Source organism: Monodon monoceros, unplaced genomic scaffold (genome assembly GCF_005190385.1).
Source record: "Monodon monoceros isolate NGI ecotype Baffin Bay Population unplaced genomic scaffold, NGI_Narwhal_1 Super_Scaffold_2, whole genome shotgun sequence".
Lineage (NCBI taxonomy): Eukaryota > Metazoa > Chordata > Mammalia > Artiodactyla > Monodontidae > Monodon > Monodon monoceros.
Window position 1 is genome coordinate 96,144,880 of NW_021703776.1, and position 19,608 is coordinate 96,164,487.

The 19,608-nt window shown below is 37.0% G+C and overlaps 1 protein-coding gene across 1 annotated transcript in view; it reads left to right on the forward strand.

Moving 5' to 3' along the window:
- CNTNAP2 (contactin associated protein like 2) overlaps positions 1 to 19,608 on the forward strand; it is a 2,079,227-nt gene that overhangs the window by 602,722 nt on the left and 1,456,897 nt on the right. The window contains exon 3 of the mRNA XM_029233017.1: positions 7,731 to 7,841. Coding sequence (XP_029088850.1) covers positions 7,731 to 7,841 — 111 coding nt within the window. The remainder of the gene's footprint in view (positions 1 to 7,730; positions 7,842 to 19,608) is intronic.

A 19,608-nucleotide genomic window follows, 5' to 3' on the forward strand; every position in this document is an offset into this window, starting at 1 on the left:
TGTTGAGACAGATGTTCTAGAACAACAAGCAAGCTGTCTCTTTGGAAGATGGAATGTGTAATAACTATTATTACAGTTGGAGATAAAAATAGATAGTTCATCATCATAGTCAGTCTGGCAATATGGGCACACGTGGAGTGCAGCGACAGCCTTCTCCAGGAAATTTCATCCCCGTTGTAGTCTCTCCATGATTTCGCCTAAGCTTTCCTTTCTCTACAGTGTCCTCAACCCTCTTCATCTACATGCCCTCAATTCTTCAGGTCGGATTCATTATTTGTATGTTACCTGTTACCATAATTGATCATTAATCTTTCTTCTTCGTGGATACGTAGAATATTTATTATACTAAACCAGAGGTTGGAAAACTTTTCCTGTAAAGGTCAGATAGTAAATACTTTCGCTTTGGAGGCCATATAGTTTTGTTTTTTTTTTTTAACATCTTTATTGGAACATAATTGCTTTACAACAGTGTGTTAGTTTCTACTTTATAACAAAGTGAATCAGCTATACATGTACATATATCCCCATATCTCTTCCCTCTTGCATCTCCCTCCCACCCTCCCTATCCCACCCCTCTAGGTGGTCACAAAGCACCGAGCAGATCTCCCTGTGCTATGAGGCTGCTTCCCACTAGCTATCGATTATTTTTTACATTTGGTAGTGTATGTATGTCCATGCAATTCTCTCACTTTGTCACAGCTTACCCTTCCCCCTCCCCGTGTCCTCAAGTCCATTCTCTAGTAGGTCTGAGTCTTTATTACCGTCCTGCCCCTAGGTTTTCATAACCATTTTTTTTTTGTTTCTTTAGATTCCATATATATGTGTTAGCATATGGTATTTGTCTTTCTCTTTCTGACTTACTTCACTCTGTATGACAGACTCTAGGTCCATCCACCTCACTGCAAATAACTCAATTTCATTTCTTTTTATGGCTGGTAATATTCCATTGTATATATGTGCCACATCTTCTTTATCCATTCATCCGATGATGGACAGTTACGTTGCTTCCATGTCCTGGCAATTGTAAATAGAGCTGCAATGAACATTGTGGTACATGACTCATTTTGAATTATGGTTTTCTCAGGGTATATGCCCAATAGTGGGATTGCTGGGTCATGTGGTAGTTCTATTTTTAGTTTTTTAAGGAACTTCCATACTTTTATCCATAGTGGCTGTATCAATTTACATTCCCACTAACAGTGCAAGAGGGTTTGCTTTTCTCCACACCCTCTCCAGCATTTATTGTTTCTAGATTTTTTGATGATGGCCATTCTGACTGGTGTGCAGTGATACCTCATTGTAGTTTTGATTTGCATTTCTCTAATGATTAGTGATGTTGAGCATCCTTTCATGTGTTTGTTGGCAATCTGTATATCTTCTTTGGAGAAATGTCTGTTTAGGTCTTCTGCCCATTTTGGGGTTGGGTTGTTTGTTTTTTTCATATTGAGCTGCATGAGCTGCTTGAGCTGTAAATTTTGGAGATTAGTCCTTTGTCAGTTGCTTCATTTGCAGACACTTTCTCCTGTTCTGAGGGTTGATTGTCTTTTCGTCTTGTTTATGGTTTCCCTTGCTGTGCAAAACCTTTTAAGTTTCACTAGGTCCCATTTGTTTATTTTTGTTTTTATTTCCATTCCTCTAGGAGGTGGGTCAAAAAGGATCTTGCTGTGATGTATGTCATAGAGTGTTCTGCCTATGTTTTCCTCTAAGAGTTTTATAGTGTCCGGCCTTACATTTAAGTCTCTAATCCATTTTGAGTTTATTTTTGTGTATAGTGTTAGGGAGTGTTCTAAATTCATTGTTTTACATGTAGCTGTCCAGTTTTCCCAGCACCGCTTATTGAAGAAGCTGTCTTTTCTCCCTTGTATATTCTTGCCTCCTTTATCAAAAATAAGGTGACCATATGTGCATGGGTTTATCTCTGGGCTTTCTATCCTGTTCCATTGAGCTATATTTCTGTTTTTGTGCCAGTAACATACTGTCTTGATGACTGTAGTTTTGTAGTATAGTCTGAAGTCAGCTATCCTGATTCCTCCAGCTCCGTTTTTCTTTCTCAAGATTGCTTTGGCTATTTGGGGTATTTTTTGTTTCCATACAAATTGTGAAATTTTTTGTTCTAGTTCTGTGAAAAATGCCACTGGTAGTTTGATAGGGATTGCATTGAATCTGTAGATTGCTTTGGGCAGTATAGTCATTTTCACAATATTAATTCTTCCAATCCAAGAACGTGGTATATCTCTCCATCTGTTGGTATCATCTTTAATTTCTTTCATCAGTGTCTTATAGTTTTCTTCATATAGGTCTTTTGTCTCCTTAGGTAGGTTTATTCCTAGGTATTTTATTCTTTTTGTTGCAGTGGTAAGTGGGAGTGTTTCCTTAATTTCTCTTTCAGATTTTTCATAATTAGTGTATAAGAATGCAAGAGATTTCTGTGTATTAATTTTGTATCCTGCTACTTTACCAAATTCATTGATTAGCTCTAGTAGTTTTCTGGTAGCATCTTTAGGATTCTCTATGTATAGTATCATGTCATCTGCAAACAATGACAGCTTTACTTCTTCTTTTCTGATTTGGATTCCTTTTATTTCTCTTTCTTCTCTGATTGCTGTGGCTAAAACTTCCAAAACAATGTTGAATAATAGTGGTGAGAGTGGGCAACCTTGTCTTGTTCCTGATCTTAGTGGAAATGGTTTCAGTTTTTCACCATTGAGGACGATGTTGGCTGTGGGTCAGTCATATATGGCCTTTATTACGTTGAGGTAAGTTTCCTTTGTGCCTACTTTCTGGAGAGTTTTTATCATAAATTTTTGTTGAATTTTGTCCAAAGCTTTTTCTGCATCTATTGAGATGATCATATGGTTTTTATTCTTCAATTTGTTAATATGGCGTACCACATTGATTGATTTGCATATATTGAAGAATCCTTGCATTCCTGGGATAAACCCCACTTGGTCATGGTGTATGATCCTTTTAATGTGCTGTTGCATTCTGTTTGCTAGTATTTTGTTGAGGATTTTTGCATCTATGTTCATCAGTGATATTGGCCTGTAGTTTTCTTTCTTTGTGACATCTGGTTTTGGTATCAAGGTGATGGTGACCTCGTACAATGAGTTTGGGAGTGTTCCTCCTTCTGCTGTATTTTGGAAGAGTTTGAGAAGGATAGGTGTTAGCTCTTCTCTAAATGTTTGATAGAATTCGCCTGTGAAGCCATCTGGTCCTGGGCTTTTGTTTGTTGGAAGAGTTTTAATCACAGTTTCAATTTCAGTGCTTGTGATTGGTCTGTTCATATTTTCTATTTCTTCCTGGTTCAGTCTCGGAAGGTTGTGCTTTTCTCAGAATTTGTTTATTTTCTCCAGGTTGTCCATTTTATTGGCATATGGTTGCTTGTAGTAATCTCTCCTGATGCTTTATATTTCTGCAGTGTCAGTTGTTACTTCTTTTTTATTTCTAATTCTATTGATTTGAGTCTTCTGTCTTTTTTTCTTGATGAGTCTGGCTAATGGTTTATCAATTTTGTTTATCTTCTCAAAGAACCAGCTTTTAGTTTTATTGGTCTTTGCTATTGTTTTCTTCATTTCTTTTTCATTTATTCCTGATCTGATTTTTATGACTTCTTTCCTTCTGCTAACTTTGGTTTTTTTTTGTTTTTCTTTCTCTAATTGCTTTAGGTGTAAGGTTAGGTCCTTTATTTGAGATGTTTCATGTTTCTTGTTTCTTGAGGTAGGATTGTATTGCTATAAACTTCCCTCTTAGAACTGCTTTTGCTGCATCCCATAGGTCTCATTTTGTGACATTGTGCTGCCCTGTGAATGTAGCCGCATACAATACATAAATGAGTGAGTGGGGCTGTTCTCCAACACAACTTTACTTACAAAAGCAAGCAGTGGGCCAGATTTGGCCTGTGGGATATAGCTGTGGACTCCTGTGCTTGACAATGCTAGGGGGTTTTAGGGCTTGTGAGAAACTTAGCTAATTTCTTCATATTATATGTGAGTCATCTGTAGATGGGGGTTAATTGGCATACTCAAGGTCGCACACTTAGGACAGAGCAACTAGTGACAAGGAAGTCACCAAAAAAAGAGCCCTGCATTTTTAATTTATTTGTTACTTTCAGTACTTGGTTATATTCTATTCAGCATTGAATTACAAACTGGTGATATTATTCTCTTGTTTCATGTTTAATTACTTTATGTGGGTCCATATATTATTGCATCTCATGAGGGGATGGGAGGTAGATAGATTATAGTTAGATAGATAGGTGATACATAGGTAGATTTTATTGCCCAAACTTGTTAGAACAGTACGGAGCATAGAGTAAGATCTCAAGAAATATTTGTGGTTAAAGTCTTCCAGGAGAACATACAGTTATGTAGCATTTTTCTTAATTACATGGTTATAGATTTTGTCTCAGTTTAGAAGGTTGTGAGGTTGCCAATGCTTAAATTCTGATAATAAGTTTATAGTCACCTTTTTTAAAAAAAGCAAATAACCTTTTATATGCTCTTATCTTTCCTGATCCAAGTTTTATTCTAATTTTGTTATTTTGATTTATATGGGTTTTAAAAATCAGTGAAAAAATTTTAATTTGGTATGAAGATGATTAATTTGTTATGGAAGTCAATTTTTTTTTAAAAATGTAATAAGGATAAACTATCTTCAGGTTTTATAACTGCTATATTTAAATTCTAAATTTAAACTACCTAATGGATCAATTAATTATTTATCAACTTCATTTTAATCACTTTCCATGTGTAACATGTAACTATATATGCATTGAATGCTTACTTTTGGAAAATGTGTCATTCCTTATTACCAGGTATAAGCTAGCCTTGTTGAGCAGGTTTAAACTAGAAAAGGCTTCTCCTGGCACGATCCTGTTGATTTCTAGCAGAGCTCACTTCCTCTTTTCCTTCAAATTACTACTCAGATGTCACCTGATCAAAGGGGCTTTTCTTGACTAGGCAGCAAAAAACAGCAACTCTCTCAACCTCCACCCCACCCCCCAAACTCCTTGGCCCCTCTTTCATATTCAGTGTTTCTCTGTAGTATTTTTCACCATCTCATACTATAAATTAACCTTTATGTTTTTACCTGTTTGTTTTTGTTTTAGTTATTTTTACTTTCTGCTGGAACATAAATTATATGAGGACAGGAATGTTGTCAGTTTCATGTACTGCTGCATTTCCTGTGCCTACACACCACAGGTTCTTTTTTACATATTTATTTATTTATTTAATTTTTAATTATTTTATTTTCTTTTATTTTTTATTGAAGTATAGTTCATTTACAATGTTGTCTTAGTTTCAGGTGTTCAGCAAAGTGATTCATAAGTAAATATATATATATATATATATGTTCTTTTTCCAGTTCTTTTCCCTTATAGGTTATTACAAAATATTGAGTATAGTTCTCTGTGCTATAAAGTAGGTCCCTGTTGGTTATTGGTTATTTATTTTGTATGTAGTAGTGTCTATATGTCATAGATTCTTATTTTATATGAATGAATAAAATAAAAATATGCTAAAAACATTAGCATATTCTTAATATAATGGAAACTTTTGAAGTAATGATTACTCCTTAAAGTTAAATGCAGAATTTACATCAAAAGACTGTACAAAGTTAGACTGAGTCAGAAGTTAGGAAATCAAGGTTTTATATGTGTGCTCAGTGGCATCTAAACTGAACAGTAAATTTTTAGACAATTAATATGAAATCCTTCACTGTGGATTCTTACTTTGTGAATTGATACTTTTAAAATAAATTTTATGTTCATCATTTCATTCTTTTACATTTAACTTTCCAGGGACTATATTCATACACACATGCATATTTTTCAGAGGCACTTGTAGCAGAACTAAGAAAAATAAGAAATCTAACTATGATTTACAAGGATGGATGTGTTCATTTTAACTTCAGTTTTGTACACACTTGAGTGGTGAGATAATGAATAATAATTCATTTCCCCAGTATCATTGGGGACTTCAATCCACTTCAGCGACTTTTCAAGAAAACTAGTTCATTCCTTCTACTGCTAGTTTTTTTTCCTGTTTATGAGTATCTGAGAGAGCAGCCATTCTAGAGCATACAGTGTAGTTCTGTATCATATTAAACAGAATACTGAACACGTGTAAACACTTGTTGGGGATTTAAGACCATCTCTCTAAAAGTTAGGTGTTGCACCATGTTGTAATTCAGCATCATGCTTTAAGACTGAGTCTGTTGGGTTTAGGTGTTGTTGTTGCTGTTTTTCGTTCATTTATCCCCCCTCCCTCCCTTCCTTCCTTCCTTCCTTCTACAAATGTTGTGAGAGTGTGTGCCAAGTGCCAGGTACTGTTCAGATCACTGGAAAGTAAGCATTAAGCAAACTATCAAAAACTTTATTTCCGTAGAGCTTCCATTCGAGTGGGAGAGAAAGGCAACCCAACAACTGAATGAGTGAAAACACAACGTGTCAGGTGGCTCTAAATGCTGTGAAGGAAAATAAAGCTGGAAGTGGGTACAGAGAACGAGGGCAGTGCGGTATTTGTGGAGCTGGGTGGAGTAGGAAAGCTCGTCTGCATTGTGAGAGATAACATTGAGCAGAGCCTGGGGGAGGTGAGGGACGAGGCTGGTGGTCACTGGAAGAGTAACAGCAAAGGCCAGGGCAGGAGCAGGTCTGTTGTTGCAGTTAGAAGGAAAGGGTGGCTGGACAGCAAAGCACAAGGATGCTGGAAGATGTGATCAGTGCAGGGACCACTGTGGGCCATTGGAGGACGTTGCACTTCATTCCAAGTGACTGAGAACAGGAGCCAGGGGATATTTTGAGCGCAGGAGCCACCTTACCCACCTATATTTTTAAAACTGTCCCTTTGGCTGCTGTGTACAGAAGGACTATAGCAAGGGAGGAAGCAGGAAGGCTATTCAGTCTTTCACAGCAGTGATCGTGGATGGCTTCTTGGCCCAGATGACCAGGTGGCATGAGGGGGTAGGATTTGGGATATTCCAGTCTGAGAAGACATGGACCTTGGTGCAGTCTTCCAGACAGTGAGAGGAGACTGAAAAGTACCCCAAGAGTTGAGTCCTGGGCCCTTTAACATTTAGACATTAGGAAGGTGAGAACAATCCATCAAAGTGGAATGGGAGGGTCAGCAGTAGTAAGGGAGGAGGAAAAGAAAGTTAATGGCAGTGTAGAAGCCAAGCGAGGAGTGGAATTGAGGGAACACCTGGTTCCAGTGCAGTTGATTAGTCAAGTATGATGGGAGCTGATTAATTTTTCTAGACAGCAGTGCTTTTCGTGTTGGTGATTATCTTGTCTTCTCTTACCAATGCCTCTTTCCTGATCTTTTAGTTTGGATATTATTCCTCCTGGTCTTCCCTCCTTCAGTCTCCATGTTTCTAACCCCGAATCCCTATAATGAATAAATAACTGAAGATTTTTAGGAGATGCCAAAGCTTAGGAAATAAACAACCGCAATGTTATTCATGATTCTGAGATAGCAGGCCTGCGTTGAGGGCCCTCAGAATAAAGCACTCTATCGTAGTTGTAACTCTTGAGAATCAGAAGGTGGTTTAAACTGTGCCTGTGGTTTATTAGAATGATCATAGTTGAGTTACCGAAATTCCAATCATTTGCTAGATAGATTTTAAATTTTGTACTATATTCAGTGATTATTTTAACAAATGATTTTAACAAATCATTTTATCCAATGAATATTTAAAGATCTTTATTGAATCTCTCTCTCTTGTCTTTTCAGAAAAATGTGATGAGCCACTTGTGTCTGGACTCCCCCATGTAGCCTTCAGCAGCTCATCCTCTATGTCTGGGAGCTATTCTCCTGGCTATGCCAAGATCAACAAGCGAGGGGGTAAGGCGACTTTTATTTCATTTGTCGACAAATGTATTAAAGGAGAACATGTTGTATTTACAACTGCATTTCTAAAGTATATTTTATTGTACAACAGCTATTAGCTGGCACCCAAAATCATTCTCCCCGCTTTTGTTAACAGAGACATAGATACTTACTATAAACCTCTTTTGTAGCCACTATTGTGGAGTGATATAGAAAAAAAATGGGCTAGAAATAAGAGACGGTAAATTAAAGAGGAAGGATTTTTGGAGTTGCATATGATAATGAATTCAAAATGACATAAAAATTCTGAGTTAAGGAAAGTCTTGTTAATCAGAAAATCATTTAGAAAGAAGTTAAAAAAGAATTGGTTCCAAATATGTGTACCATGCACAAAAAAGAATACTTTGTATTAACTGCTTTTTTCCCTTTTTATTAATGTACACACTTAGTTTCTATTGAAAATGCAGGATGAAAAAATATGACCCTCTGCAATTTCTACCCCAGCATACAGAATTTAGCTTTGTCACTAAAGCCATGTAAAAATCTGTGTACATTTGCAGCTAAAATTTGACTTTTGGACTTTAAAGACACGGTATTAATTAGTAAATGATGATTTCAAAGTAGACAGCAATTGATAAGAGAATAAAAGAAGATGATTAAGAACAGAAACTTAAAACTCTTTTGCTTCAAGGGAATGCTCATATAAATATCAATGAACGACAGCTTGGAAAGAAACAATATTTTCTTGGATAACTATGTATCAGCTAACAAAGACCATAATTTTTTTTCAGTAAAACAGGAAATACTAAGCTTAAATCACAACCAATTCAGGAAAAAAATGTGAAAAAATAAAGAAGGAAGGAAAAGGAGGGAGGGAAAAAATATAAACAAAGGTGAAAAAAAAGAGAACAAGGGAAAACCCAAAAGGGGAAGAAAAAAGAAGAGGGGAAGAAAGAAAAAAATATCAGAAAAGAGAGAAAAAAATATCAGAGAGATTCAGAAAGATCAAAAGGGAGAAGAAAACATGTAAGGAAAAAGTAGAATAATATATACAGAAATTCACACAAGTGTGACGATACCTTCATCAGTAAAAAAAAAAAAACTTTGGTGAAAGAGATATACTGACAGAGGTAGAGGAAATAAATTTTAAATATATATACAGCTTTGATTTAAAAATAGTATTCATGAGCTGCTTTATTTTTTTCAGTGAGTTTTTTTAAATTGAGGTATAATTGACATAACAATATATTAGTTTCAGGTGTACAACATAACGATTTCATATGTGTATACATACATGTATTGCAAAATGATCACCACAATAAGTCTAGTTAACACCTGTCACTATACACAGCTACAAACTGTTTTTCTTGCATGAGGATTTTAAGATCTAGTCTCTTAGTAACTTTCAAATATGTAGTGCATTATTGTTAACTGTAGTCACCATACTGCATATTACATCCTCATGATTTACTTATTTTATAACTGGAAATTTGTACCTTTTGACCCCCTTCACTCATTTCACTTAACCCCTCCCCACCCCATCCCCGCCTCTGGGAACCACCAGTCTGTTCTCTGTATCTGCGTAGTTACGCTTATTTCATCGTGTGATATTCATCAGGCTATGGGCATGAGAGACCTGGTGAGTAAGTACAAGTTTTCAAAAATTTTCCTTAAACATGTCAAAGTAATGAAAATTTGAAAATATTCCTTTTCCATAAAAGTCACTAAATCCAAACCAAAAAATAAGAATATAGATAGAAAAACATGAAACAAAGAACTTCCCATACCCAAAATCATAATTATGATGCAGGCCAGCCTAGCACTAATAAATGTGGAACAAAATATAAAAGGGAAAAGAAATAATACATAGATCCCCAGATGTCAAGGGGATGTGATATTCCCTAAAGGAAGTGTCATGATATTGAGAGATCGAAAACAACTTTAATGAAAGGAAGCAGTCTCAAAATATTTCTTTAGAAAGTTTTGTGTGAAAATATGACTGATGAATTTTATACCCAGTGAATGTGAGCAAGTTATGTCAAGCGTACAACCTCTTCGGGAATACAAATGAAACAATCCGACCAACAGTGAGATGAGTGAAAAAAAGAAAGAAAGAAAGAAACCATGGTCCAATGATGTATACTGAGCAGTGAATTCATTTAAATGTAAGGCTGTGACTAGATAATTTAGGAATTACAGTTGTAGAACAGAGTATAAATGTTACAGATGCAAGAAGGTAAAAATACCAAACTATGGGATTAGATATGTGCTTTTCCCCCTGCCCCCAACTTTTCAGAACAGGAGGCCACTAGATGCGTAACTTTAAGTGCAGATTTATTTATTTATTTATTTTTTAGGAATTAATATATTTTATGAAGAAACATCAACAGTTTTTTTGTTGTCCTCATTCTAGTGAAGTTATGTTAAAATATTTTTTCATTTTAAAATAGTACAAGTTGTCACTTTGAATTATTTGGAGCTATTTATCTATTTATCTACTCGAATATGTAGAGTGAGGTATCTGAAATTAAACTTCTAAAATATTAACTTTCTTTAAACCTGAGGATGGGGTTTGGGGAATGTTTTCACTTTCTTTATAATAAGTTTCTTTATAGTTTATAGAATGTATACATCTATACCTATACATATATGTACATAGGTAAAGGTACAAATACAATGCATTTCCAGTAAGAGAGTTGTTTTGAAGGCAAATGATTATAAAATACAATTTATGGTTTCTTAGTTGTTTGGAAGCTTATTTGACTTTTGATACAGTTGTATCTTTGACTATTGATACAATGCATTATCATGTGTTAGGGTAAAAACCTGATGTTGTAGTTCATTGGGAAAAAGCATTGTCTGTGCTATAGTTATAGATTTATGCTTGCCTATGGTCCATTTTATCAATATTTGTTATGCGGGAAGGTTTAGTTACTTATTTTTTCTCTCCCAAAGACCCCTTTTGCTTCTCAGTGGTGTATGTGCATAGTTGCCTATAACTTCCTCACCCAGCCCACCCCACACTATCTACGTGTTTGGGACTGTCACACAAATGGCCACGTCTCCACTCCTCACACTGCCCTGCCTCTGCATGTACACACAAGACACCCATGCACAGGGCTAGCTTAACCCTGGTTGAGGTTAGTAACCTCAGTATGGGTCAAGGTAGCCAGCATCAGAGAGGAGGGTTATTTCCTCTACAAGGAAAAACCAAAAAGAACTCCACATATGGTTATTTCAATTAAAAAAAAAAAACGAAGCTTTTTTTTTTTTTTTTTGGCGGGACGCGGGCCTGTCACTGTTGTGGCCTCTCCCGTTGCGGAGCACAGGCTCCAGACGCGGAGGCTCAGCAGCCATGGCTCACAGGCCCAGCCGCTCCACGGCATGTGGGATCTTCCCGGACCGGGGCACGAACCCGTGTCCCCTGCATCGGCAGGCGGACTCTCAACCACTGCGCCACCAGAGAAGCCCCGAAGCTTTTTCATTCCGTTATAAAGTTTATATGCAAATGCCCTTGGAAGAGGAGCCATGTTGACCGAGATTCATGCTAAGGTATAAATGGCTAATGACCAGCATTGGGTGAGAATTGTTTTGTTTTGTTTTTAGTGCAGCACAAAATTACATATCTTAAAAATAAATATATACCTTAAATTATATATCATAAAAATAAAGAAGAGAATTCTAAAGGGAGAAGAAAATAAGGTATATGTCAGGGAAGAAAGAAATGCTAGTGATATATTTTTTTACTTGACTATTGGCAAGAATCATCTGATACATGTACCACATAACCATCTGAAAGCAGGAAGATATTATCCTGCCAGAGAAGGATAAAAGAACGTAACTTGCTAATTATACAAATACAGGAAAGAACAAATTCAGTTGAGTATTCTGTTGATAAACATTGCTTCAAGTTTTTATCATTTATTTAAATGATATTCTTCGAATACATTTTGGAGTGATAGATTTATGAATACGTAGAAAAGCAAAATATAAATGCAAATATACATTCAGACAACAGATTGACACACATTTATAGAATGGAGTTTAGCTTTTGGGTCCCTGCAGTACAAATCCATCTGCTACAACCTTGATGTCAGGGACCAGAACATGACAAAACTGGAAGGAAATGTGATGTTTAAATGAAAAAATCCACTTGTAATTCTATCAAGTCTTTTGGAGCCTACTGCTTTAAGGGTTTTTGTTTTTGTTTTCATTTTTGTTTGTTTGTTTTAAAACAGTACCTACCTCCTGTGATCTGTGTTCTGAATTTATCTTCCCATTCTTAGTGCATTGGAGCTTTCCCAGTCTTGTGTCATTCTGAGTCAATAGCAATTAGATGGATTACTCTTTCCAAAGGGTAGCACAGATATGATCCCTTTGAGAGTTTTGTGGAAGGTATCCGCCACCTGACATTTTCATAGTATTTTACAGATTATAAAATGCTTTCACACATGTTCTAAGTGTTCCTTAATCGCCACAACACCACAACAACCTTGATAGATAGAATAAGTTAGAAATGCCAATCATTTCTCCTGCCAAACTCTCAACTTTCTACTCCACGTGCCTTTTGTAGAAGTCATCCTCTCTCTACTGCCCCAAAGGGACAGTCATTCTACCACATGCTCCTCTCCTCCCCCCACTAGCCACAGGTGATGAGAGAGAACCCACGATCTCAACTGATGCCATCAGAATCTCTGTTTCATTTATGCGACATAAACTTAGGAACCAAGAGGACTACTGGGTAGAGCACGATAGGCCGCATGTAAATAAGACAGAGAGGGGTGAAGCAGCTGCTGGAGAAGAAGGGAAGGCTTGAGGCCACATACGTCCACGTAAAGGATGGACAAAGTCTCTGGTCTCATCCCTATTCTGCTGCCTGTGTGCCATCATCTCTGGCTGTACTTCTGCTTGAGCCTGTGAAACTTACCCTTCTAATTCTAGTCATCACCTCCTCTGGCCTGAGCTAATTTTAGTAAATCTGTCTTCCTATTTACCAAAGAATTCCTGATTAAAAAACATGAAGCATTATCAGTGCCACATTTGAATTAACCCAGAGATAGAACCTACAACGAGATGGAAACTTTAAGTTTCTTTCACCCTCTTGCCACTTACTTTTACTTAGTAGATACTTCACTGCTTGCTGCTCCTCAGACTTTTTGTTTTCGGGTTTGCTTCTTGGATAATTCCTCCTGTTTTAGGAACCTGTTGTCTTCTCTCTTAAACCCAGAGCAGAGACTTGTAGTGGTGTTGTTTTGTACTTTTGTATCCTTTGTTTCCTGCAGCAGGGAGAACAGATTACGTTTGTAGGTCATAGAAGTGATGATCACTCTTCTGGGAGGAATACGTATATAAGAGACATCTGGAAAGGCCGCTGGAGCAGGTCACTTAATGTCCACACTTGTATCTTTTTTTTTTTTTTTTTGCGGTATGCGGGCCTCTCACTGTTGTGGCCTCTCCCGCTGCGGAGCACAGGCTCCGGACGCGCAGGCTCAGCGGCCATGGCTCACGGGCCCAGCTGCTCCGAGGCATGTGGGATCCTCCCGGACCAGGGCACGAATCCAGGGCCCCTGCATCTGCAGGCGGACTCACGACCACTGCGCCCAGGGAAGGCCCCACACTTGTATCTTAAAAAGAACTGAAGTCCTTTCCTTCCCTTAAAATATACCACTGAAGTTAATCATTGCTACCATGCCTTGATGCCTGGGCTTGGTCCAGTCATTGCTTTAGTCATTTTTCTTCTTCCTGTTGGCCAAGAGGGAGCTTTAGTAATTAGCGTAATGCCAGCCTCTTCTCCAGTTCACACTTATACACTTACACGTGTTGGACCACCTCTTGCAGCTCCTAGATGGCTCAGCAAGTCATCATACCTCACTCTGCTCTTCAGAGATCTGTTCCTGCCACTACTGGAAAGCAAAATTTTCTCTCCTCTATTGCAGCGTCAGTTCTCTTGTCCCTTAGTTACGTTTGTAATGCCCCTCCTTTTCTTCTTTCTATTCTTTCTCCTCTTTCTGCCTTAAATAGTGAAAGGATCTGTCACAGCTAATTAAACCCAGAACGTAGTGTAGCTGATACACTATGAACTGGGAAGGCAATTACAATGCTTCCTTGAGAACTTTGTCTTTCTTTGTGCCATTAATGCTTCCGACTGGTGCTCTTCGGCTCTCTCCAGCCCCTGATCCATTCCTCTGTTTTCCATTGCCCAGGCCTGGCCATCAGTTTCTGCCAGATCAGGTAGTGTCTTTAACCTGTATTAGGAAGCTCCTCCCTTAGACTATAACATCAAGGCTTAAATTATGAAATAGATTAAAGTTCCCAATCAGTGAGCTTCTGTCCCTTTTGGCAACTTCCATTCCACTATTTTCCTTCTCTAGCCTCTACCACTTATTCCGTATTTCTCTTAATCCACTCACTGGTAATCCATTGTCACTTTAATATGAATTCATTGGTCAAAGTGTTACATTTGCCTTTTAAGAGCAAATCCTTAGGAGCAGAAAAATCCAGAGAACTGTTTTTCTAGTATAGCATTTCAGAATATTTGACATTCCTATTTGGACTGGTTATACTTCTTCATCTTCGAATGACTCTCCTGCAAAGCCCTGATGATTTTGCCACCTGTCATGCAGTGCTAAGCAGTGGAAAGAGAATGACTGTATCCATGCATAATTAGGTTCCAATATGGAATCAACCAAGGATGAGGATGGTATTAGTCAATTATTTTGACTTTCTGCATCTCAGCTTCCTGATTTCTATGGTTATGGTTATATGACTTATCATCCAAACCAGGCACTTTTGAGAGTGACAGTGCTATTAATAATTACACCAGGGTAATCCTGCAGGTATGGTACCCCTGTTTATATTCTGAAATGGAATCGATTATACAATTTTGCAGAGCTATTGTGAAGGTTAAATGAAATAATCGACACAAACTGTATTGCATTTAAATATTAGTCTCTTTCTCATCAATTACTCTCAACTCCTAAAACACCACAGATATTAATATTTTAAAACATGGATTGAATGAAATATTCTTCTCATCACAAAAGCAATGCCTCCCTAAAAAGTGATTGCTAGAATTTGTGTGTTTTCCAATGTGTTTTTCCTCTATCATCATGTAACATAAAAATATCATAATAATCGAAAGATCAATAAAATAACATTTAAACATTTTTCATGATATTTTACATAAATTTTGGACTGCTATTTAGTTAAATATGCCCCTACTCTTTCACTTCAAACTCCTTTCAATTCAAATGAATTTTTGTCACTGATTTTCAAATGTTATTTTGTTCTTCTTATTATAATTATGTCATTTGAATTAGATCTTATAGAATCCAATCTAATATATATTTATTAATTTTATGATACTCAGAAAAGCCAAAAAGAATTGTTCTGGACTTTAGGGAGAATAAAAACTACCATTTTTCCCTTCATCTATTTCAATTTTGACTATTTTTAAAAATGTATTTTAAATGATTTCTTCCAAAGCTATCAGTAGGTCTTTGTATTCACCTTTACAATTGAATGAGAGTTGCCATCTAACTAACATTCTAAGTTTTAATTTATTTATTTTTTAATTTTAATTCTCAAATGTAAATCAAAATTCTGGCTTCACCAGGAGCTTTACAAAATTAAATGTGCAATACAGGATACATTTGTATCATTGATACTTGTATCATTGATCATTTCAAAAAAATGCTGGAAGCATATTTACTGGGGAATAACTCACAAGTTTGTTTAGGCGTGCCTTTTTACTTTGCAAGTAATATTACTATGTTTCTGCTTGGCATCAAATTTTAAAATGTTGGAATTTTAATACCTTCTTTTGTGTTCCCCATGGAAATCTATGCTGGGTTTTGTAGCATTTCCCATAGAGCACTGTTTCTCAAGGTGTGTGATGTGAATACAAGCTATGAACACACACAACATATATATACACAACGTTTCCACAGTTAAATCAGCCAGGCAAATATTGTTTGGTGGTCCTCTCTAGGGGAACCAAAGAGAGCCTCTTTATCGTGGAACATCTTTAGAGCCAGTAGAACACACTTTCACTTTGAAAGAAGCTCTTATAAAATCTAGCCAAACATTCTGCACATCAATGGTTTTAAACAGGGTTTGTTTAATATGCTTAGAAGTACGGTTGTGTCCAATGAGTTCACTACTGTGTTTCTAACAATATTGCTTTTAAAGCCTCTTTGATAATAATATGATGGATGATGATTTTTGGTTTAGCAGATAAGTTTAATTGGAGAAAGGGAGTTTTTAGATTTGGGGCATTTGAAGTGAAGAAATTTTGGTTAATTATTTTAAGGAAGTTGCTGTCTTGCCATGTTCATAGCAAATATTTGCCACTGACAAAATCATAAGCTGGATGAGGATCAATGCTGTTATATTAACCCCTGCTTCCATCTTTGAAATGGCTCTGGGATGTTAATTTTCGAACACTCTCTTTATATCACAGTATTAATAGCTGGTTGTCTAAAATGATATGTGAATAATCAGTTGAGATAATGCGCTTTGTAATTTCACTTTACACACATTATTGAAAACCATGCTGTTTGGTACTTGCCTTATAAAGTTTAGGACATATGGGGCGGGAAGTCTTGACATCTGAATGAGCAAAGAAATATAGCTAAATAATTATTCATTTTGAGAAGACATACTGATTAAATATGTCTTTTTGGATATGCTGCTATGGAGTTGGAGGAACTATATTTCCCTTCTACCCTTGGAGAGATCTTGGGTTACTTCCTCCCTTTGTTTAATTTCCCTAGTTATGTCACTTCTGTAATGAGAAACTTGGACGAGATGATCCCTAGGACCTTGTCATCTCTGAACACCCTCACCATGTAGCCAAGATCAGATTCCCTGATCTTGAACTTAATGAGCCACTACAGATTCTCATAGTCTGGACTATTTCGTCCTCTGGGCACAGAGATACTTCCGACTAAACAACTTTGAAAGTGGCTAAGATATCTGGGAGAAAACATTTATGAAATAAAGTTTTTACAAGTTGAATTTTTCTTTCTAAACCATTCCAGAATATATGCTTAGAGATTAAATGTTTAATTATTCCTTTGCTATTTGCTAATTTTATTCAAAGAGAGGCTTTAATATTTTCCACATTTCTGCCAAGATGGTGGAGAATTTATGTGAATGATTTGTACCATATCAGAAATATTCATCTTAAAAATAGAATTCTTCACACAATCTCAAAGCACTTTAACACAGTACTATGGACATGTTCAACTCTCAAAGAATATTTTCTGAACAAATGAACAAATGTACTGAATCATATTTATTGCATAGATTTCTATCCACTTTAAACTTCAGAGGCTTACTGCTTCTCTGTTGAGATGATTTGTTAAATCAGAAGTGGGTATTTGCTAACATTTTTCAGTTTCAAAGAAAATTATTTCCCAAGTTATTTACTCACTGTTGTAGCCAACTGGAGTCCAGACAGTAATAGAGAATAAGTGACCATAGCAAACATTAGTATCATCATTTCTAAATAAATAATTTTAAATATCAGTTTTTTAGAATGTACATGCAGAACAACTGAGAAATGTTCCCATCGGTATCCTCCAACGTTTTCGAAATTGTGGAACAGGTACCATCAGGGTAATGATGTTGATTTGGTAAAGCATGCCCTTCTTATCTCAGGATATTCTTTCACAGATGAGGCTTTCAATTTTAGCTGCTGGATCCACCTGGTAACAGGTGCCTTTGGGTGACAGTCCGTGTTCTATCAGTCCTTGTGTTTGGCCCATAAAGAATACACTCTGTGTCCTATTTGCAACACTGTAGCCTCTGGGAAGAAACAAAGGTCAGAAATGAGCTAGGCATGTATACAAGTTGCTGTGTGTGGGGGGGGCTCACATCAACTGATCATAGGAAGGTTACTGCCCAGTGAGGGACACTGCACAAGACCCATGCATTCAACAAGGTTAGGGCACAAACAACCACACATGTGAAAAATATACTTCAAACCCTATAATTACCTTCCTTCTACACCAGACGAGTGACTCTTCATCATTTTTCAATATCTACTCTCCTATGATTAGAGAAAGTTCCATGCTTTTTGCCTATTTGCCTCTTCTCCCTTATTTCTTTCAATAAGAGGAAAAACAGGCCAAATTATTTCCAAGACAATTGGGAGGATTTAATCTAGTAATGGCTCTATTAGCAACCTGGTTAGGTCATACTCACCAGAATGAATAGGCCCTTGCCTTAATACCTTTAGCAAATTAATGACTTTTTCCACCCAATTTTCTTCGGGAAGAATAAAAAAATTAGAATTGCCCTCTCTTTTATACTCATGCCTTGCAAAACGAATTCTAAAAATATTGTCACTAATAACAATTCAGAGCAGTCCAGCTTCTGTTAGCGCACTGCCCTTCCCATACTCTGCAGATAAGCCATCCACGTCTGCATTGTTTACTCAAACCCTTGCTTTAAAACCGAGATGTATGTTTGACATGAATATTGCTGACAATAAACCATGACATTCAAGACAGTCCACTTTCATCGTTCTTGCCTCTTTAACATTAAAATGTAAACACAAATTGTAGAAAGCTTTATTCCTCTGGTTTTTACCCCAAGGTCACTTTTACTTTTTCTTAGCTGTTTTGATTTTCTTAGCAATGTAAGGAATTCGAGTTGTATGTTTTTATGTTGCTTTGTTTTGTCCCTCAGTAGCTTCTGGAATTTACTTCCTTCGTATCTGTTTTCCACTTTAAAATCGGTGGGCAATGCTATTTTATTCCAGTTAGAGGGTCCTCGTCTGAAGTTTACCTGCCGCCTCCACGTCACCAGACGTCTGCCGCCAGGTAGAGTGTTCTACCTACAGGGTGAATTGTTTTGTATTAGAAGGTTTGTGCCTGAGCACATGTGTGAACAATGTATACATACACGTTTTGTGGATTTGTCCCTAGCCAATTTCTGGCACATATGTATTTCAGTGGATTATTAATTTGAGTTTGTTTGTTTGTTTTTATTTTGCTTTTGACTGACGCTTAGAACATGAGATAAGCCCTATAATGCTCTCCTATTAAGATGACCAAAAGCATTGCTGACTGCCCTACTGTTCCTCTCTGAGTGTTCTAGAGAGTGGAAGTTGAAACCATATGCTTCTGTGGTCTATGTGTTTCTGTGATATTACAGATTCATAAGTGGTCGTTAGAGTCTCTTCAGTTTACGTTTTGATAAGGCCATGCATTCCAAATAGAGTTTCCAGAAAGAGGATGATTAAATTGTGCTTTGAACAGTTCCAACAGGAGGAACACAGGGTAGAAATCATGACCCCTTCCTCACCGTGGAAGGGCAGGCAACCCACAACAAATGCGTCCCAGGGAGGCCAGAAAACCAGAGGGTGTCAGCCATGCCCCCACCCCAATCAATCCACATCTTAGGTTCAAACTGTATTAGGTTATCAGCAGTTCCTATTGGCCTCCAGATTTTTTATTATATAGATCGTTCTTCATCCACAGCATCAACATTTTTAAGTTGCTTGTCCTTCAGTAGTTGTCAAAAAGTTGTTACTGGTGGCTAAATGAGGTCTCTGTCTGTCTTTCGAGGTGCGCCATGTTATTTTCTATCTCAGAACTTAGTATACGGTATTGGACCGTAGAGTTGTTTCTCTGAGCCCACAAGAAGGGGTGTGAGTGGAACACAAGCCCTACGTCTCCTGCATCTGTGGGTACCCAGCATCTAGGACGGTGCCTAGCAGAGATGAAATACAGATAGAAAAAAACGCTGGCATGTATACATTATCTCATTTGAG